General features: G+C 36.2%; 1 protein-coding gene across 1 annotated transcript in view; it reads right to left on the bottom strand.

The window, feature by feature from the left end:
• FBN2 (fibrillin 2) overlaps positions 1-23,592 on the bottom strand; it is a 251,941-nt gene that overhangs the window by 164,295 nt on the left and 64,054 nt on the right. The window contains exons 6-7 of the mRNA XM_047730648.1: positions 17,496-17,693; positions 3,279-3,404 (exon numbers count right to left, since the gene is read on the bottom strand). Coding sequence (XP_047586604.1) covers positions 3,279-3,404; positions 17,496-17,693 — 324 coding nt within the window. The remainder of the gene's footprint in view (positions 1-3,278; positions 3,405-17,495; positions 17,694-23,592) is intronic.

The raw sequence follows: 23,592 nt of genomic DNA on the forward strand, positions 1-23,592 counted from the left end.
TCTAAAAATGCCAAACTTACTATTTATATTCTTTATATAAGCACTTACTATTTATATTCTTTGTTTCTTTTTTTTTTTTTTTTTTTTTAAAGATTTTATTTATTTATTTGACAGAGAGAAATCACAAGTAGGCAGATAGGCAGGCAGAGAGAGAGAGGAGGAAGCAGGCCTCCCGCTGAGCAGAAAGCCCGATGTGGGGCTCGAACCCAGAACCTGGGATCATGACCTGAGCCGAAGGCAGCGGCTTAACCCACTGAGCCACCCAGGCGCCCCTATTCTTTGTTTCTTAATGGTAACCAGAGCAAAATAAGATTATTAAGAAAAGAAAAAAATCAGATAAAGGAAAAATTCCCATAATATGCGACAATGGCCTCTTTCCAAATAACAATTTAACTTATGGCCCCACATTTTAGCTTCTTTTTGGATGTTCAACCCAAGTTAAGGAAATTAAATTGTTACCCGCCATACTCCCAATCACTCAACATACATTTTTAGGAGCTTGCGACAGATATAGCAGGAACAGTTCCAGGCTTGGGGATATGGCAATAAACACGACAGAGTTTTCGCTCTCAAGATCTTACCCAAGTGTTGGGAATGGGACGGTCAACCAAAAGATATCCACCAAAAAAAGAGTAATGCAATTTTTTAAAGTTAATAATCTCACTTTGCCGCTAATGCTGCCACCATTTCCCCAAATGACTCAGATTCAAAACACTGGTTAGCTTTCTTATTTCTGAACAGACCCAGAAACTTAGACAGAAAAAGACTTTAGAAAATTTCATTGCTATATGAACAGAAATCTAATATGTGTCATAAGAGGAACAGAAAGGACATCATTCTCATGTAAATCTTCCAGTACTACTATATTTTATGTTCACATTGTAAACTACAAAGAAAACTAAAATATCTTACCTTTGACAGTTGATCAAAAGTAATTGCTATGGTTACATTTTTATTTAGGGCAAATACTAACTTTAAATTTATGTCAACATTTTTACACTGACACTGTATAAACCATACATAAACTGACTGTAATTCAAAGCTGTCAATGAGTGTAGCAATAGTTTATAGTCTTTCCACACACATTATGCAACCAATTACATTAAATAGTTTTATGTAAGGGAATACCACTTGATCTTTTATATAAAAGAACACTATTACTTAAGGAAAATTGATAATAGTTACTTTTAAGACATATCCAAATAAATATGACTTACACAAAGTAAAGGCTTCATAAAACCTTTAGTTTTCACATTCTAATCACCACTTCATCCAATTCTGCTATTCCCCACCAATCCCAAATATTAAATCACATAATTCTTTCTGGGCAATGGCTAAGTGGATTTGGCGGCCTGGACAGGAAGTAAGGAAGGAGAGGACTGGATTCAGGCTCTGGGTGGTGCCTACATTACATCAACAGCCCCCTTTCCTCAAGAACACAGACAAGTGTGAAGAAAGAGTTGCACTGTCTCTCTCCAAACTCTGCCTTGGCTCTATATGTTGTTTTGATGAAATGTGATGTGGAAAAGGCTCATTCTATTTTCAACTAAGAAGAAATACATTGTTTGATGATTAATGGAAATGTCACAACCACTTTCATCAGTCAGTGGCTCTGCTTTCTCACCTACAATCAAACACTGTCTTTGTTCCTAAGTCTACCAACCTTGGATCTAGTCTGGATAGTATTTCAGAAGTAAAAAGTGAAGCATAATGACAAAAGGTTGAGCCATATACAATCAACCCCCAAACAAACCAGGGAGGAAAATATAAGAAGTAGCAAAGATATAGCAGCATAGCCCAGACATTTCCACATTGAAAAACATGAATTGCATATAATTACAGAGATTACTTTAGAGTATATTAGAAAGGCAGTAAGCCAAATAGAAAATATAAAATGATACATGTTCCCTAGGTTCATGGAATTATAATTTTTGGTGTGGGAACCATACCATGTACATGTCTATACCTCTTGTCCAATAAAATAGTTCATATTCCTGTTTGTTTCCTATAATTTAAACTTTAGATTTTTACCTTTTCACACTGTTTTTTTTTTCTACAGAGAGGGATAAAACTTTTTATAACCAAGGAACAAAAAATAACCCCTAAGTACTGCCTTTTGGAAAGGAAAGAAGAGAAGACTTAATTATGTACACTAAAAGACGATTTTAGTTACTGAAGGTAAATGGGTCTAAATAAACTTGTGATGATTTCTTCACAGGAAGCAATTATAAAATATATTTGCTACTTTTAGTTAACTTAACTCAGAAAATGTTCCCAGATAAAATCATAACAGGCATATGGAATGAAGTTCAGATTTACTGAATTTCCCATATAAGTTCAGATTCACATTTTTCCATCTCAGGTAAGCCAGAGTGCCAAAAACAAACTTCCGAAATAATTTTTTTCTAAACTTTGAGTAGATATGAATGCTTACATCACAAAATAATGAAAATAGGTATAGTATTTGTCTTAAGAAAATTATCTTAATTGGAATAAACTGATTTAAGTAATCATTCTAAAGATAAACATATTTAGATATTTCAATACTGTTAATAGTATCAACATTACTCTAAGTATCCATGTTAGGAAAGCTAGACACCTTTAGTAGCTTCTTGAACTTTGTGACAATGATAAAGCTTTGGGTCACACATAATTACAACAAGTGATTTTATTCTGTATGAAGAATGCTTATGGAGTGCACACTTCAAAATTATAGTCAATTCACATTCAGTATCATAATCACATTCCAAAAGATTATTAAGTTTTTCATATTTTTATTTGAGTAAGCTATTCTTTTGCAGAATACCTGCTGTGGTAATTTCCCAATTCTCCCTGAATCAGTTATACTGTTTTTTTAATTTGGCAGGCAGCCAAGAAATAATATTCAATACAAAATTCAAAACACTTATTTAATAATATAGAACAGAGTTCCGACTTCCAATGCATCATTTTACACTGGACACTGTACTTCACTCAGAATTTTAATCTTTGGTATAATTTTGTAAGTGAACTAGAGAATCACATTATTAAGGAAAAATATAAAGGGCTGGATTACTCCCATTTCCATTACAACAGAGAAACTGAGATAACAAACCCTTTGTAAAATGTTCATTGTCTCTTTCCAGCTCAAACCCATTAAATACACAAACTGATATAAAACCACTCTAACATATATCCCTTCATTCTCACATTAAATTATGATTAAATTCTTCAAATTCTAAATGAAGTTATGACTTTCTTGGATTCAGAGTCATGACCCTCCAAGTATAGACACTCACCTTCACACTTCTGAGTGGTTTCACTCTGCTTGTGACCAGCAGGGCATTTGCATTCAAAAGAGCCCACTGTATTGATACAGTTTCCTCCCTGGCATATCCCAGGAATCGCCTGGCATTCATCAACGTCTGCAAGAAGAAAGCACTGTGAACAAAAGTATCACTAACTTCCATAATATCTACACCGATTTCTTTAATGTAATATATAGAAAAAGATCAGTTGTTCTCAAGAGCACGGTGTAAGGGGAATTGGGGACCACTTTGTATACGTATATTTTAATTCATATAAATCATGTGTTATAGATCTCATTTCGTTCTTGTTATTTTCTCTTGGAATTTTATTTTTTATTAAAAAAATCCATCCCTATTGTTATGTGGACAACCGAGCTCTTGCTTTGATTTGTTACAGAACACTTCTGGATGTGTTCACTCTCCTGGTGATGGGTACTCAGTCTACCTCCATCTTCTCCCCACCAACTTATCCCCACCACAGGGCAAGATACAGTAGAAGTCTCTACCATGTCTCTCTCTCTTTTTTAAAGATTTTATTTATTTATTTGACACAGAGAGAGAGATCACAAATAGGCAGAGAGGCAGGCAGAGAGAGAGGGGGAAACAGGCTTCCTGCTAAGCAGAGGGCCCGATGCGGGGCTCAATCCAAGGACCCTGAGATCATGACCTGAACTGAAGGGAAAGGCTTAACCCACTGAGCCACCCAGGCACCCCTCTACCATGTCTCTTTATGTAGTTGAGTAACCATGGACTATGAAAACTCAGACTTTGTATCCCTTTGCTCTAGACCCAGAACAGAATTACTAAATCACAGAATATGTATATGAATGTGTGTATACATATATACATATATATGTATATATATTCATTCAATATGAATAAACAGTGCCCAAGAGTCAAAATGCCTTCATCCCACTAGCAATCCATATACCTACAAGTAGTTCACAAACCTTTATTATCCATGAGGATTCTTGTGGCTTTTTTTTCCCCTGCTAACACATGACATAAATATGCAAGATCCTAATTTTCTTTGGTCTAATAATTGTAAAGGGATATTAATTCTAGTTTTCACTTCTTTAATTACTAACCACCATGTGTGTTAGCTTTTAAATTTCTCCATCTGAAAGTTATCTATATCCCTTAAGCATGGTTATCTTGAATTTGTCATATTCTTTTTTCTTCCAAGTTTTTAATTAAATTCCATTTAGTTCACATACAGTTTAGTTTCAGATGTAGAATTAAGTAATTCAACACTTATGTACATCACTTGGTGCTCATCATAAGTAGACTCCTTAATCCCCCTCCCCCATTTCACCCATCTCCCCACCCACCTCCCCCCTCCAGTAACCATCAATTTGTTCTCTAGAGTTAAGAATCTGTTTCTTCATCTATTTCTTCTTTTCCTTTATTCATTTGTTTTAGTTCTTAAGTTCCACATATGAGTGATATAGAATTTGACTTGCTGAGCATAATATTCTCTAGCTCCATCTACATCATTGCAAATGGCAATATTTTGTTCTTTCTGATGGCTGAGTAATATTCCATCACACACATACACACACACACACACACCCCACTTCTTCTTTATCCATTCATCAATCAGTGGACATCTAGGTTCTTTCCACAATTTAGCTATTGTTGATAATGCTGCTATAAACACTGGGGTACATGTATGCTTTGAATTAGTAGTGTCACACCCTTTTTCTAAATTGAAAACCTTAAACATGGCAATTACCTTCCATATCCTTTAAGTTATTAGTTTTATCCATTTAGGAACCAAAAATCTTAATATTGACAAATGAAATCCAAGCAACAGTAATAAAGATTTTCAGACAAATAAAAGTTAAGGGTCTACAAGAAATGTTAAAAGAAGTTCTTTAGCAGAAGGGGCACTTGGGTGGCATAATGGGTTAAGCGTCCAACTAGTGATCTCAGCTCAGGTGTTGATCTCAGGTTCATGACTTCAAGCCCTATGGTGGGCTCCAGACTACTTAAAAAAAAAAAAAAAGTTCTTCTTCTTTTATTAAGATGAAATTATGAGATGAAAATTATGGTCTACACAAAAACCAAAAAGCACTGAAAACAGTAAACATGTTGATAAATTTAAAAGACCTATTTTCAAATAAACCTGAAGATAACTGGTTGTTGAAAAGAGCAACAGCAAAGTAATAGTAATGTATTTTGAAAATTATAAAATGCAAAGAAGTAAATAGTATAACCATAATAGCTAAAGGATTAAAGGGGGACAGAAGAATACTGTTGTAAAATTATTACATTATAACATTGTAAGTGAAGTGGCATACTATTATTTGAATATAGACTATAGTAAGTTATATATGTAAATACGATCACTAAATTTTGTGATTTTACATAAAGCTAACATTTTATAATGTTAAAGAGGTGGAGCTAGTGATCCAATTATGGGAGATAAAATGAAATACTAAAATATACTCACTCTAATAGAGGGAGGCAAAGAGGAATAAAGAATAGATGGGACAAAAAGACAAAAAATGGTAAGATACAGATTTAAAAATCAATAATATAATATTATTAATATAATATATAATATAATAATATAATATTATATAAATAATCATAGGAACTATAAATGATATTAGTAATTCCATTAAAAAGCCTGAGATTGCCATGATTTCTTATTTATTTATTTTTAAAGATTTTATTTTTTGTTTGATAGAGAGAGCAGGAAAGCACAGGCAGGGGAAGCAGCAGCAGGAGAGGAAGAAGCAGGACCCCTGCTGAGCAGGGAGCTTGATGTGGGGCTTGACCCCAGGACCCTGGAATCATGACTGGAGCCGAAGGCAGTCGTTTAACCAACTGAGCCACCCAGGTGCCCCCACAACTGATTTTTTTTAAAAGATGCAATTGTATATTGCTTAAAAGATACTCACTTTGACAGAGATAGCTCAAAAAGAAAAAGATGAAAAGATGTATCATGTACTTAAGATGGGATCAGGAGGGAGATAAACCATAAGAGACTCTCAATCTTACAAAGTAAACTGAGGGTTGCTGGGGGAGAGAGTATGTGGAGAGGGTGGTTGGGTTATGGACATTGGGGAGTGTATGTGATATGGTGAGTGCTCTGAAGTGCATAAGCCTGATGATTCACAAACCTGTACCCCTGGGGCAAATACTATATTTTAATAAAAATAATAAATAATAAAAAAGATGTATCATGTACTTAAATCAACAGAAAGCTGAAGAGGCTAAGTTAATATTATACAAAGTAGTCATCAGAACAAGAACCATTACCAAGGATATAGATGGATATTTCATAATGACAAAGGGGTTGATTCATTAAGAGGACACAATAATGTACAATGTGCATATGCTGATTTTAAAATATTAAGCACCCAGAACAAAAAGTGACAGAACTGAGAAAAGAAAGAGACAAATCTACAATTATAGTTGGACATTTCCATATTCCTTAGTAACTGACAGACCAATTAGACTGAAAATCAGCAAGGATACATAAGACTTAAACTATACTTTCAACCATCTTATCCTAGTTGACATTTATAGACCACCCCACACAACTTTAGCAGGATATACGCCATTTTCAAGAGCAAATGTGATATTTTACCAAGACAGACTATAATCTGAGGCCATAAAAAAGGGTCATTAAACATAAAAAATTAAAAATCATACATAGTGTGTTCTCTAAACACAACAGAGTTAAACTAGAAGTGAATAATAAACACCTGGAATATCCTCCAACATTTGGAATTTAAATAATATACTCTGAAATAATCCATGGTTCAAAGAAGAAATCACATGAAAAATGAGAACAGAACATATCAAGATTGGTAGGACCCAGCTAGAGTGGTGCTTAGAGATAAATATGTAACATTAAATGCTTATTTTACAAAAAGAACAATGTCTAAAATTGGTTATCTAAGTTGTTAAAGAAATTTTAAGAAAAGCATATTAAACCTAAAGTAGACAGAAGCAAGAAAACAATAATAATAATAATAAAATAGAACACAAACAGAGATGATTAATCACTACAAAACCTGGCTCTCTGGAAATACAAGTAAAACTAGATCTGTTAAGACTGATAAAGAAAAAGGAGAGAAGAAATGAATGATGAATAGTAAGGAATAAAAGTGGACACAGCAATACAAATTCCACAGAGATTAGAAGGATCAAAGGAAATAATATCAACAACTTTATGGCACTAAATTCAACAATTTAGATAACTCAAGAACAGATCATCTGAACAGACCTACATCTGTTAAAGCTAATTTAATTCATACTTGAAAATCTTTGCACGAAGAAAACTTTAGGTCTAGGTGGCTTTACTGCAAAATCCTTTCAAATACTTAAGAGAAGTAGTTAGTAAGATACATAAAATTATTAAAAAAAAAGATTTCATTTATTTACTTGACAGAGAGAGAGAGAGAGTGTACAAGTAGGAGGAGTGGCAGGCACAGGGAGACTGAGAGGGAGAAGCCAGCCCCCTGCTGAGCAGATAGCCTGACATGGGGTTTGATCCCACTAGACTGAGATCATGACCTGAACCTAAGGCAGAAACTTAACTGCCTCAGCCACCCAGGCAGCCCTGAATGAAAATTCCTGTGGAAAAAGACAACAGGGGACACTAGTCTACCAATTGTATTTGGTTTGCATTACCCTGACCCTAAAGCTAGACAAATATATAACAAGCAAAAAAACAATAACCAAAAAACACAATAATATATTTTTGGAATAGATACACAAAAATTTTTTGCAAGGCAACTTCAGCAATACATAAAAAAATTAATACATCATGACCAAGTGAGGTTAATCCCAGGAATTTAAGGTTGCTTCAACATTCAATCAGTAAAATGCGTTATATTAACATGTTGACCAAGAAAGAGAAAGCACATGACCATATTATAACGTGAAAAAGGCAAGTAACAAAATTCAACACTCAGTCATGATTTTGAAAATCTCAATAAACCAGGAATATAAGGAACTTCCCCAACTTGACAAGAAGCCTGTACAAAAAAACCCGTATTTTGGGACACTTGAGTGGCTCAGTCGGTTAAGTGTGTGCCATTGGCTCAGATGGTGATCCCAAGGTCCTGGGAACAAGCCCCACAATGTGGTGCTGTTCAGTGGGAAGTCTGCTTCTTCCTCTTCCTCTGACCCTTCCTCTGCTTGTGCGCTCTCTGTCTCACTCTCTCTCTCTCACATAAATAAGTAAAATCTTTAAAAACAAACAAAATATAGCTAACCAACTAGAATACTTTCGATTTAGAGTTTTTGAACCCATCATTTTATACCCATTTATATTCTCCTTAACTTCCCTCTGTAAAAGGTAATACTCTGTAATTCAGTATAGTGGTATGAGAAACATGGTACATGAAAGCATAAGCTTACAAAAATTTATGTTATCTATTAAAATTGACAGGATAACATACTTACTATCTTTAATTACAAAATACTAGAAGCTCATTGTAATAACCTTCAAGATACAGAAAAAGACAAAGTTAAACAGTTACCATTGATGTAACTTCACAGTCTCTTCTTTGCCACTTATACTCACAAACACATTCAGAACATCAGCCTGTTTATGTAACAAGAATAAGATCACAGTCCGTGCTGTTTTGCATCTTGCTTTTTTTTCATTAAAATTATTTTGTGGATATATCTCTAAGTCAATATATATCGATTTACCCCATTATTTTTTGATAAGTCCACAAGTTTGCTATATCTTAGAGTACGTAAATTAGAGAATTGAAGCCTACAAAAAAGCTTGGCATCTTCATTGTTTCTGCCTCACTTTTTTTATCTATCTATAAGAAATTGCAATAGCCCAAAATATTTTATACAGAAATTAGATTTCATTGTCTTATTAAAGGGTATCTGGTCTAAACAAAAACCAGCTAGAACGAAATATGTAACAAGAAATTTATATACTGAACTGTTTAATTCAGAACATTTCAAGCTGCATTATATTTTAAAATGTGCTACATTTCCACCCTCATTACAGTGTGGTATAAAACATCCCTAGAAACCTCTTTTCCTGGCAGATAAATCAGAGAAAGAATATCATGATATAAGCTGAAAAATGAGGCCAAGCTTATAAATCCCTTAATACTATTCATAAAATCTTTGACTACATAGTTAGTAGATTCAGTAATTTTTCAAAGGAAAAAGCAAACCGACTTTATGGGGCTTATTTTGTAATTGCCTAAAAAGTATTTTCCTAGAAGGAAAAATAAAACCTTTATTTTTGAAGTATCCTAGACTACACAGCCATACAGAATTAATTTCTTTTAGGTAGATCAAGTTAATTATTTAAAGAAAAAAGAAAAATTTTACAGAAATCTTGTAGAAATAATCAACTTGAACCTAAAAACATACACAAGTGCTCTCTATACAAACAAAAAAAGCAAGCCTTTCTTCATTTTCAAAGTGCTAGCATAAGCAATTACTAATGTCTGAAGAGTTTTCCACTGTCCTGGTCATACAGATGTGTTTCTGTTCATTCCTTCATTTCAAGCACAAACTATTTCTCTAAATGCTGAAAAACTTCAAATCACATATAAGGATTTTAAGAATAAGGCTAAATCTTTTTTTCCCTCAAATATTTATTTAAATTCCAATTAGTTAACAAACAGTGTAATTAGCTTCAGGTTTAGAATTCAGATAAATCATTTGAAACTTAAACATTATACAATCCCTTCAGTTTATGTCTATTAAGGTTATAAGTAATGTAACAAGGTAATGGTACTTGTAGTTTATGAACTCATTATTCTCCAACTTCTTTAAATAAACTTGCCCTAAAAGATAAAGCTGATTATGTAAGTGAGCATATTATTTTTCGTTCACATTAAAATTTGGGAAAATACGTGCAGTGCTACAGGCATATAAAGACAGTTCATTTAATTTATATCTAAGGGAACTAAGGACTGATTCCTATTACTATACATTTAATAGCACATTTTTTTTAACTTTGCCTGTCACCAAATTAGATCCATTTTTAATATTTAAGTTCTCATTCCTATACTCCACAGATATTCACAAATTATTTGCATTTCTATGAAAATTAATGTCAGCCATTACAAATAGCAACTGAAGAACTGGTCTGTCTCTCCACCTGTAATCTGAGAAGTACGGGGTATTTTGGCAACTATTCAACATGGTTTCATTCAGCCAGAATACCTATTCATGCATTCACAAAATTCAAATGCTAAATAAGTGCCAACTCAACAAGCAAGTATTAGTAAGTTACCACCTGTAGAACTCTGTGCTTGGAATAAAAAGAACAGAGCATGCTTTTCTGTCTCAGTTTTCCTCACCTCACAGGATATAAATTCACCATCTCCCTTTTACTTGTCTGACTTCGTTCCATCAGTAACAAGTGCTCCTTTCCTGAATATACCTCATATCTTCCCTCTGCCCTTATTCTGGTCTCACCCTCCATCATATGTCACCTTACTACTAAAGAAACCTTCTAAGTGGAGTCCTTGCTTCTACTCTGGATCCCCCTATAACTGACATTCTACAGAGCAACCAAAATAATTTCATTTAAAAATATGTCAAATCAAGCAGAGGTCATGACCTCCAGAGTCTGCAAACACTGCCACACTGTTTTCCAGTCTATAGGAGTTGTTTTAGAGAAGTCTCAGACTCAGTGGCACTTCCTTTAAAAAAAAAAAAAAAAGTCCTTGCAAAAGTCCTGTTTTATTTTGCCCATGGGATTCCATTTATCCTCTATTCTTATTGAAGTCTTGTGCCTTCAATAAGGAAGGAAAGCCTTGATGCTTTTATCCATTTTAGAAAATCCTTCTATTTTTTTTCTCTAAGACTCTTCTTCAGTTCCTTTCCACAGCTTTGTTTAGTCTGATTCCGCTGTGTATCAGATTTTTTTATAATCCTTGCCTAATTACTGTTCTCTGACATTATGATTTGTGATTTCCTCATCCTAACTTTTGTCATTGATATTTTTTCAGTTTTATGTATATTTGTATGTGTGTATGCATCATTTGCTTTTATTAGGTAATGTCTCAAATCCTTCTGCAGTTTCTGAGTACTGCCAACCCACTTTTTATCTCTGGTTGTTTTTTCTAAATTCTTAGAACTCTACATTGAGCATATATTTTTTTTAAGATTTTATTTATTTATTCGGCAGACAGAGATTACAAGTAGGCAGAGAGGCAGGCAGAGAGAGAGAGAGAGGAGGAAGCAGGCTCCCTGCTAAGCAGAGAGCCCGATGTGGGGCTCGATCCCAGGACTCTGGGATCATGACCTGAGAGCCAAAGGCAGAGGTTTTAACCCACTAGCCACCCAGGTGCCCCATACATTGAGCACATTTTTAAAGCAAGACCATATGCTTTTCTTTTCCTGAAGCTAAGGAAGAAGTGTATAAATCTTGTGTTCATTTGGGTAATTCTTTCTTGAAGCATGTTCACTTGCCTCTTCCAACCGTTTTTCTCTTTGTTTCAGTTGTGACATGTAGACCTTTTTCCTTTATTACTCATCTTTAAATGGGGCCATTTCCTGCTGAAGCAAAAGTGGGGAGAGCCCAGGAAGAAACAAGTTGGTTTGAAAGAAATTTCTATACACAGTATTTGCTGGTACCTGCTCACCAAACTCTCTACCACTTTTTCAGGTAGGAGTGGGTCCCTCTACTCTGCTCTTTCAGATACACACTCTCGAAGATGCTCGCCAGTGGTTTCAGCTTCCGCTGAGGATCTGCAGTAGACCTCTCTCACTCAGGCCATTCTCTGCCTTTCCAAAAGGACATCCACAGCCTCGGAGGAGCCTTTCAGAATGCTGATACTCGGAGTGAATACTCAGAAGACTCTCCCTGTCCCAACGACTTCCCAACAGTTCCAAGTGTTCATCACTGCTTTCAACCGGGGGGAGCAGAATTTTATTTTAGAAGACCTTGTTTTCTATTCTTTATTGTTTTTTTCTTTAGTTAGGAGAATATTCTATCTTTATATAAGAGTTGTGATTAAAAAAAAAAAAGAGTTGTGATGAGTACTAGGTACCATGTGGAAGTACTGAATCATACTTTAAACTAATATTATACTGGATGATAACTTGAATTCAAATAAAAACTTTAAAAAAAGAGAAATGTATGGGAATGGGCTTGTTCTTAACTAAATAAAACTACATTACAAATAATTTCTTTCTTTTCTTTTCTATTTTTAAAGATTTTATTTGTCAGAGAAAAAGAGAGAGAGAGAGAGAGAGTATGAGCGCACAAGCAGGGGGAGCGGCAGAGGGAGAAGCAGACTCCCCACTGAGCAGGGAGCCTGAAATGGGCTTGATCCCAGGACCCTGGAATCATGACCTAAGCCGAAGGCAGCTGCTTAACCGACTGAGCCCCTCAGGCACGCCTATAATTCGTCTTTCAAATAACATCATCAGTCATTAAGATGTAAGTATTGTAAACATGTGCAGAAGCATATGGGAAGAGTTATACTACTTATCTCACTGAAACTACATTGTGTATAAACTGTTGCTCAAATCACATCTTCTTTTATTAAGATGTCTGTTTGTAAAGTTAAGTGCAGCAGTATATAGGAATAGCCCTGTGCTTATCTCATTGAAGTTTCACTGTGTATAACGTGTCTTTCAAGTAACATCTTCTTCATTAAGATATAATACACAATACACACATATACCACCCTCACGTTATTAAAAAAGAGAGTTTCTACAATTAATTTTTAAGTAAATTTTCTGGATTGTATAGGAATGACTTGTTTTCACACAGTATGAATGGAATTTAAACTTCATAATGATCCGGTTAACTAGATCAATGTAGACAGTGCAGATAAATTTGTCTTTAATAATTTACACTGATTAAATGAACCAAATCTCCTTTCCATTTGGGCTATACAGAAGGTCTAGGAATAACTTTCTACTGAGTGCATCTTCCTTCTAACCTATGATTGAGGAACAACCCATGTCTGCATGGGTTCAGGGAAGGTTCAAACTTCTCTACATTTTTCATGCGCAACCTGAGTAAATGAATTAGATATTGCTGAACACTGTAATCATTTGAAAAGAACACACAGCAGCATTGGTTTGGCAGGGACTGATTTAGGGTCTGCACTTCCTGTTTCTTTACTTCTTTACTTTCTTTACTTCTGTCCTGGTCCTATGTCCTAGCTAGGTCCTGACTCTGCCGTGTAGGTCTGATTTTTGTGCTTTTCAAGTTGCATGAACTAGAACAGAGGCTCAGCATCAGTCCATTACTATTGTCTAAGATAAAGAGAAAGATGCAATGTAATGAGCAAATTTCATCTGCCATCTTTTCAGTTTGAAAAATGGCTGGGATAGTTTAAAAGACTAATTCCTAAAACTCAAATGACAAATTAGTAACTGCAAATTTTAATATATTTTTAAAAATTTTAGATGACCCTATTTGTTTGAAAAATCTAAAAGACTCAAAGTCAAGACTTAATATTAAATGAAATATCCTTTCAATTAGAGTAGATTCATGAAGATTATACAGATTAAAAGAAGATAAGAAACTATAAGAAAATAATACAAGAAATGCATATGGCAGTCTGTGACATAAAGTTTGTATATATTATTCGCAAAGGAGTTAACACTGCTTTTTAAACCTTTAATTCACTTGTGTTAGGACAGATTAAATTTTATGGCCTGTATTAGTTAACTTCGGATATTAATAAAATGAAGAGAGAACTAAATGTGAGTTAGTCTTGGGCAAAAGAGGAAGAACAGAAATGGCGCACAGCACCCAAGGAGCCATGAATTGTTAAGACCAAGCAGCCAGCACCACAGGAATGTGCACCTCTCTGACAATGTTCACTTCGGTCCAGAAAGACATCATGGCAACAGTTACTTACAGAATATGTACTGGTCTCTTTTCACAGCTTAATTTGTTTTAAGTATCATCTTAAATTTCATTTAAGTATCAACTTAAGTATCATCATAAAAATAGATTTATGATCTAATGGATCCCACAGTCTAGCTGGAGGAAAGTAAAAGCAATAAAGACAATAGAGAATCAAGTATATCAGAAAGTGATATGTGCTATCAAATAACCAAGAAGTATTACCCTAGTAAATCTACTTAGTAATAATCTAGTGGATCTATATAGTATTTTCTCTTTAACAGGAGTCTATATAAACTTTATGGAAATCTATATATGAACAGTTATTCTGTTTATTACAAGATCATATTTCATGTCCTCTGAAGCCAGAAATAAGGTAATTCACTAACTGCAGCAACTACAAAATAACATTATGTTTAGAACTTCAGAAATGTCCTTTATTGGCTAATAGGAACCACATTTTAGAACCAATATTAAGTTATCTGCTGTCATCTTCTATGTATCTGAAATTTATTTTTAACTCAACAAAATTTTCAATTATATGACAAAAAAGATCACAATATTTTATAAAGTATGACACATATGTATCATGTTTTATGTTATTTTTTTCATGCCATGTATCTTCCAAATCAACTTGGCAGAGTATTTGGGCAACAGTCAATGAATTTAAAAGGAAAATGAAATCACATTAAGATGCAGTCTTAAAATAGCTGAACTGAGGATTAGTATTTAATTGAGAGGCTTCTGACTTTGCCATGATTTTGAAATAAAGCAGAACTTTTTAAACTTGCTTTTCCAGATATTTTAACCATGTGGCAAGTTTCATTTTGCTCCTGTTGCTGTATTTATCCATTATATTTTTAGGCTAATGGAACTGAAAACTTATCTTCACTGCATAAACAAAATCAAATAAATAATCCTTCAGACATTACTAAATCCTGAAGGGTATTTGAGAAATTTGAGATCAGATTCTACATTTAATAAGTGTATCCAGAAAAACTAGGCCTCTCTGACAAAATATAGAGGTAAAGAATAAAAAGCCTAAGTGCAGATGTAGAAGATGAGGAGAGTCAGTAATCTGGAATGTTCTGGCTGAAGGTAATAGCTTTTCTCAACTGCACTATTTTTACGAAATGGTGGTTTTTGGAAGTATGTTAATCTTAATCCCATTTATTAATTCAAAAGATAGTTACTGAGTATCTACCACATGTTAGGTACTCTTCCAGATGCCTCATAGACATTAATGAATAAAAGAGATTTATGACCTAATGAATCTTACACTTTTGCTGTAGGGGAAGTAAAAGCAATAAAGACAACAAATGAGCCAGTATCTTGGGAAGGGATACGTGCTGTACAATACACAGGAAGTACTACCTTAGTAAATCCAGTCAGCATTCCTCTAGATCTATACAGTATTTTCTCTTTAATAGGAATCTATGTAATTTTATAAATTTCACTATTTATTTATTCTATATCTAATCTAGAAAATATATAAAGTATGGTGAATACTACATAGTGTATGGTATATCTTCTTTTAAAAATTACTTTATCAGAAATTCTATAAAATCAGACTGGTAGTTGTATCAAAGATAGAAAATTTTATTACCCATAGAAAACAACAGATGATTATTATTATTATTATTATTTTAAAGATCTTACTTATTTACTTGAGAGAGAGAGCACAAGAATTTGCCAAGTGAGGGGAAAGGGAGAAGCAGAGGCCCCACAGAGCAATGAGCCCAATGTGGGGCTTAATCCCAGACTCCCAGAGCATGACCTGAGTGGAAGGCAGATGCTTAACCAACTGAGCCACCCAGGCACCCCAAAAACAGCAGACTGAAAATGACATTTACATGGTCTCCATATTAGTCTGACCAGTGACAGATAATAAGCTAAGAGAGAAGACACAAAACCATTCTAAATCCACAGCTAACATGTAGGTTCATCCCTGGGTATCCTTATAGTTCTTATTGGAAGAGTTTTGAAAAAGACCAGTTTTTAACTTTAACTTTTACAAAATTACAAAACTAACCAAAATCTGTAGAGGCCACTTGTCAGAGATATGTTTACCAAATTATGCAGAGCACCTAAATGATCATTGTTCGTTGAACTGAAGCTACATGTAGGCTTCCCAAACTTGGAACTTCAATTTGGGTTTTAGGATGACGGACTGGCTTTCTGCAATATGCCATTTATAGGGGTTGGGTAGATGACATCTGTGCCTGTCGTACTGGTCACTAACATCAATTTGAAAGACCTCAGGAATTTAGCTCTGTATACAATTTCATGGTAACAAATTAACCTAACTCTTCATGTCTCAAATATGTATTATTCTCTGAATAATACAAGTCATTTTCTGGGGCACCTGGGTGGCTCAGTGTGTTAAGACTCTGCCTTCGGCTCAGGTCATGATCTCAGGGTCCTGGGATCAAGCCCTGAATTGGGCTCTCTGCTCAGCGGGGAGCCTGCTTCCCTCTCACTCTCTCTGCCTGCCTCTCTGCCTACTTGTGATCTCTCTCTGTCAAATAAATAAATAAAATCTTTAAAAAAAATACAAGTCATTTTCCATTTTCCTGTGATCCTACTGCCATGAGAGAACTCATGACTGACCTATTTCAAACTCTAAAAATGGGTTTAATATACATGATATGTACAGCACGATATGATATCAGAGAAGTGGTCAAAAAAGGGTAATAATTGTGGTGGCCTAAAATTAATTAAAATGATAATCCAGTAAAAATTCAACCATTTTTTTGGACTATTTGGGTTGGTGTCTTCTACTGTAACATCCTCAGGCCCAAATCTAGCCCTGGTACATAAAATATACATCAGGACGTGGTTGCAAAGATTGCTTGGAGACCAGTCTGTAACCAACTGGATACAAACTTCAATAACTGCATCCAAGGGCAGAGTTTACACTTTGCCTCTACAGACGCAATTAATAACAATGCAGGGCAGTTTTCTTCTCCCTGTTTCCTGAGCCTGTGTCTTGAATAAGAATACAAGAAAGAGAAAAACATTTTCCTGGGTATTCTCACATGTATAGTTTGAGGGACTGTGGTAAGGAGAGTGTAGTGCCTCCTGGATGAAGATCTGGGAGTGGTTTGTCCTCTGATTATAAGAGCTATTTTAATCATATTTTTAAAAAATTTCCCCAGTTTTCAATAGTATCTCCTCTCTTCTCCATTTATGTCAAGACCTGAAAAATGAATATTCATAAAGTGGCTAATATCCAGGTCATCTCTAGTCAGGCTCGAAAATGAGGTCCCTCTTGGCAATGGCAAGAGTTTGAACGGTTAAAATGTATCAGTGGCAGATCCCCTGAGTGCAGTGAAAGGAGACCCACGCATAGTAAGCCTGCGCACACAGGTGGACGGCAAACTCACCTTGGCAAGCTCCAGTGCGGATGTTGGGGATAAAGCCCCGTCGACAGGGCTGAGGCTGGGCAGGACACATCTCACAGGGGTGGCCCCAGGCCCGTCCAATGGTGGCACAGCACAGAGTCTTAGTGCAGACAATGCCTGTCAGCTGCCCTTGGCACATCTGGTTGTTGACCTGAGTGAAACAAGGGCCTGTCCTGTAATCTGGAATGTGAAAGAAGACAGAAAGACAGGTTTTATGACCATGTACCCATCTTACACCAGTAGCTCCAAATACATAAAACAGAGGCTATTTCTTCTGACTCAAGTGTCTAAAGACAAAAGGATGGAAAGTTTCATTTTGAAAATTCCTAATTTTTCAATCATGAGGACTGCATTAGGAGACTTCAATGCACTTTACTACGGATATTGTAAACGGGTGGCTCAAGGACTGTGTCTGGGACACAGATGTGTTTTCTTGGCCTGAATCATGTTCTGAAAGAATTTAAATTAGTAGCCAACATTTTTAAATTGGGAAATTTCACATGAAATTTCTATTTCTGGCTTTTTTTTTTTTAAAGATTTTATTTATTTGACAGAGACCACAAGTAGAGAGGCAGGCAGAGAGAGAGAGAGAGGGAGGCAGGCTCCCCGCTGAGCAGAGAGCCCGATGCGGGACTCGATCCCAGGACCGAGATCATGACCCAAGCCGAAGGCAGCGGCTTAACCCACTGAGCCACCCAGGTGCCCCGTATTTCTGGCTTTTCTTGCAAAGTTGGAAGATCTGGCCAGGCTAGGCCTGCCATTCTACACAGTGTGGGGGAGAGAAGTGTGTCCTCCTCTCTGACACCAAGTCCCACCCAATGCACATCCAACAGTCTCCTCTCACTGACATCTGTCACATGAACACTGCTGGGACCTGTTCGCAGGACTCCCTCTTTACCTAGCCAAGATTTTCTTTCCTGACTGCATGGACACGAGATTGGAAAATCAGAAGAGAACCAATAATGGTATACCCTTCCATATCACAAATACATCTGAGCAGTCTAGTATATCTGTAAACATTAAGTCCTAACAATTTGATTTTTGTGTCCATGTCAATCTGTTTAGTTTGGCGTATAGTTCAGCTAGGAAGACTGTGGCAATAAGGCCCACTCTCATGGATTCTTTCTAGGTAAGTTATTATTATATAATCTCTGTACTATAAAAGACTTTACCATTGTCCAACTGATGAAAACATCAGCAAATGCTAAATAGGCAGACTTCTATGGATATTAAGGATGATCTACTGGGACTGTTGCATCTCAAATGTGATCCACAGACCAGCAATATATGCCTCACTGGGGAGATGTTTAGACAGGCAGACTCAGGCCCAACCCTAGACTAACTGAACTAGAACTCCACTTCAACACAATATTCAGGAGATTCACACACACATTCAAGATTAAGAAGGACTGATCTAGACTCCAGGCAACTTAAAAGTTAGGCATTCTGGCTCTGGCCCTCTTTCTCCTATAATTTTTTTTTTTTAAGATTTTATTTATTTATTTGACAGAGAGAGAGAGAGAGAGAGAGATCACAAGAAGGCAGAGAGGCAGGCAGAGAGAGGGGAAAGCAGGCTCACCGCTGAGCAGAGAGCCCGATGCAGGGCTCGATCCCAGGACCCCGAGATCATGACCTGAGCCAAAGGCAGAGGCTTAACCCACTGAGCCACCCAGGCACCTTTCTCCTATAATTTACTGCAATGAACCCTTTAGATGATCAGTGTCTACTCTTTTAAGCAGAACAGAATTAACCGAACAGTTTTTAATTGAATGCTGTTGTTGCTGTTTTCAGACACAGGAAATCAGAGAATGGTCAGTTTCATGAAGACTGATTAATAAAACAACTCACATTTGTTTTAAAATTACAACAGAAATATGTGAAAAGTGTCTCCTCCTCCCCGGCGCCAACCCCTTCACAGAGACTGTGTGAATACAGTTCATTAACTCTTGGGACTGTAAGATGATAGTCAGGATTTCCTGATAAGCCCTCATGCAAATGACATAATTCCTTTTGAAGAGGAAAGCCAGAACAAGTTTATTTCAGATTTCCAAGAACAAAACAATCTCACATTCAAAGAAAGTAGAGTCAATAATGTTGGTAAGGTTTTTATGAAAAATGTACTGGGAAAAAAGCAAACTTGGATAGGATTTAACATTCAAAATGTTAAGCTAGAAGAACTTTGATATCATCTAAATGCGATCATGTAACAAAAACAAAATTTAAAACCACATGAAACTTTTATTTTTTTTTAAAACAAAGAATGAGGCTCTCTCTCTTAGAGCAAAAGAATATTTTCAAAGTTTAACATACAGAAAAAAAAAAAAAACAACACCCTAAAATAGGTAACATTTTTAGCAAGCTGGTTTAACACTCTGTCACTTTGCAGCTGAACTTCAATAAAAATAGCTCATTTTAATCCCTTACATAAGAACAACAGATGTGCTGGCTGCAAATCACGTTTTTGAAAAAGACAATCTTTGCAGTATACGTGTAGATAATGTCAACCTTATAAACAAGCATGCTTCCCACACACAAATTGCCAGATTGTAAATTTTTTAAACCTATCTATTGTCTTTTACACAACTATTATTTTGCTGTTTTAAATAAATATTAGGCTCACAATAAATTAAATCAAGTTCTGAACAAGTGGGAAAAATCTGTTTTTCACAAAAAAATATAAAACACTTATTTTTCTGTAATTCTTGCATACACAGCTATGTTCACATTCTGCACACTTTTAGGATGCCCAAAGAGAAGCCTCCAAATCCTCCCTCATAATCCCATCCTTAAGTAAACCACCTTGTCAGGAAATTTGTTCCTTCAGCTAACTACACCACCTTCTTAAAATCATGTCTTCTCAGTCTGCTCTCTTTGGAGAAGGAGAATATCTGGACGAGAACAGCTGTTTGTCCTCTGAAGTGACCCTTCGCGTTGAAGGCTCTAATTAAGCCAACCCCAGACCTCCCTTCCTGGGAAAAGAGTTTACCAGTTCTTACGTCTTTTGACTACACAGTATTTGCCTCCTTACAAACTGTGCTGAATCACTTTTCTTTTACCAGTCTCCTTGGCTTTCTAGTAGGCAACTGATTAGTTTAAAATGCAAAATTACAGCATTACCTACTTATTTAAGAATTACTATCTTGCAAAATATGAACAAGTGGGTAAAAGGGGATGTAAATATCTTGATCAGATTAAAACATCCTGTCCCAAACTTGGCTAGCATTTTGATTGTGGCCAAAGAGCCCTAAAAGAATTTCACGTTACTGACCATGCATTCTTGTGATCAAGATTTCAGTGTGGGTAAAAATGTTATCGTATACCACACCGCCCATTTGTGGCCAAGGCCATCCTCACAGTGTATTAGCAAAACATAAAAGGAAAGAACTGCTTATCACTTGGGTATGCTGGAGCCAGAATGTTGGAAGCAGATACTTTCCTCACTACTATATGACCAAAAAACGTTAAAAATTAGCCTGTGAAACACAAATAGTTTTATTTTGATTTTCTAATATTGAAGTACAATATAGTATATATTTTTTATTAGTTCCAGAGGTAGAGTTTAGTGATTCATCAGTTGCATATAACACCCAGGGCTCATTTTATCACATGCACTCCTTAATGTCCATCATCCAGCTACCCCGTTCCATACCTACCTCCCCTTCAGCAACCCTCAGTTTGTTTCCTAGCACTAAGTCTCTTATGGTTGGTCTGCTTCTCTGATTTAGTCTTGTTTTATTTTTCCCTCCCTTCCCCCCATATGTTTTCTTTCTTAAATTCCACATGAGTGAAATCATATAATAATTGTCTTTCCTTGACTGATTTATTTCACTTAGCATAATACCCTCTAGTTCCATCCGTGTCCTTGCACACAACGCAGAGTACTAACCACTATACGATCACGGCCCATCCATGTCCTTGCAAATGCTAAGTCAGAATGACTAAAATTAACAAGTCAAGAAACAGCAGATGTTGGCGAGGACGCAGAAGAAGGGGAACTCTCTCACACTGCTGGTGAGAATGGTGCAGCCACTCTGGAAAACAGTACGGAGGTTCCTCAAAAAGTTAAAAATAGAGCTACCCTTTGACCCAGCAATTGCACTACTAAGGGATTTACCTAAAGGATACAAACTTAGTGATGCAATATAACATCTTTTTTTTTTTAAGATTTTATTTATTTATTTGACAGAGAGAGATCACAAGTAGACGGAGAGGCAGGCAGAGAGAGAGAGGGAAGCAGGCTTCTTGCTGAGCAGAGAGCCCGATGTGGGACTCGATCCCAGGACCCTGAGATCATGACCTGAGCCGAAGGCAGCGGCTTAACCCACTGAGCCACCCAGGTGCCCTCTATACCTGTTTTAAATGTACATGTAAATTTATTGAATTGTGCATCTATCACAACGTAATTTTAGAGTATTTGCATCACCCCCCAAAATCCCTTGTGCCCACTTCTAGACTCAGACAACCACTATTCTGTCACTATCAATTTGGCTTTTCTGGACAATGTAACATATAGTCTTTTCTGCCTGGCTTCTTGTTCTTGAGGAACATTCAGCTATAGTATGGGTCAGTATTTCAATCCCTTTTACTGCTGTCTAGCATTCCACTGTATGGATACAACACATTTGCTAACCAATTAGTGGCCATCTGCCGGGTTGTATAGTGAATTCATGTTTAACCTCTTCAGAAACTGCCGAACAGTATTTCCAAAGTAGCTTCACCATTTAAATTCCTATCAGCAATGAATGAGGGTACCAATTCCTTCACATCCTTGCTAATATTTTCTTTTTTATTATAGTTTATGTTACCATTCTACTTTAAATAAATGCAATTGAGTATGTTTGGAAATTTTGATATAATTTCATAAGTCCTCTTAAGATGCTAAACAGTACTAGAAAACCAAACTGATCATTATTGTTGTACAAACTGATAACCTCTGAAGGTTTCCAGAAGGTAATAACAGAAACAGGTCTGGTAGAGGATGTGGGACTGAAGGAGAGGAATTTCTTGTTTTTGTCATTTATTTTTTTGCTTATTTTTTAAAATTTTATATGTTTGCTTTTGTTTGATGGAAGACACACTTTTATGAAAGCCAATGGGAATGACCCAGTTGAAAGGGAAGGCTTATAAGTACCAAAAATAGTAATAATCTCTAGTATAAGATTCCTGAGGAGTCAGCCTGAGAGTGAAACCAGAATGTGAAGAAAGAAGAAGAAAAGCACTTCTCTTGCAGCGTGAGAAAGAAGGGCATAGAGTAGATGGACAGCGAGCAGTGTCCCCTCCCACACCTTCTATTTTCTTTGTGAAACAGGAAGTGGGGGGTCAGCTGTGGACTCAGATATTTGCGGCTGAGATAGCACTGCAGAGCCCAGGCAAGGGAACTGACATGAGAACCCAGTGCATCCCCAGGTGACATTCAGGGCTTTTCAAAGGCAAAGGACCAGGATGGACTAGTAGTGGGACCTATCTGCCTGCCTGAGGACTTTTCCCATCACCCTGAGGCAGCTGAGAGGCTCACTCAGAGGTTGGATTCATTAGGGTTAGAGTTTATTTGTCAGATGTGGAAAAAAAAAATCAGAATGGCAAGGGAGTTCAGAGGATTGTTACACAGATTTTAAATTACAGACTATGGAATCTATGCTGGATGAACAGGAAGTGAGAAAAAGGAGGACTGATAAAGTAAGAAGCGGGAGAAAGCAGTAAGATCAGGGGACTAAGTGTGTCCAGGAGGCTTCACATGACAAGGGAAAAGAGCCACAGGGACAGCAATACATCAGCTGCCTGTGTGACTGCAGGATCAGTCATTTAACTGCCAGTAGAAGGGAGAAGACAGCACACTGCATAATTGAGGGAGGATAACCACACATGCTGCAATGTCAACGTCATCCTCTGGAGCTGTGCAGTGGATGGCCCTCTTAGAGACTTTTTTACTATAATTGCTTGTCCAGCAATGCCATAAGATGCCCAGAATCCACTGAATTTCATCCAATCCCACGTTAATATACAAAGATTTGCCTGGTTCTAGAAAGTATGGGAAAATATGTGGAAATACCCATCAAGTCACACAGCACTTGAAGTTAGG

The sequence above is a fragment of the Lutra lutra genome, chromosome 5, assembly GCF_902655055.1.
Source record: "Lutra lutra chromosome 5, mLutLut1.2, whole genome shotgun sequence".
Lineage (NCBI taxonomy): Eukaryota > Metazoa > Chordata > Mammalia > Carnivora > Mustelidae > Lutra > Lutra lutra.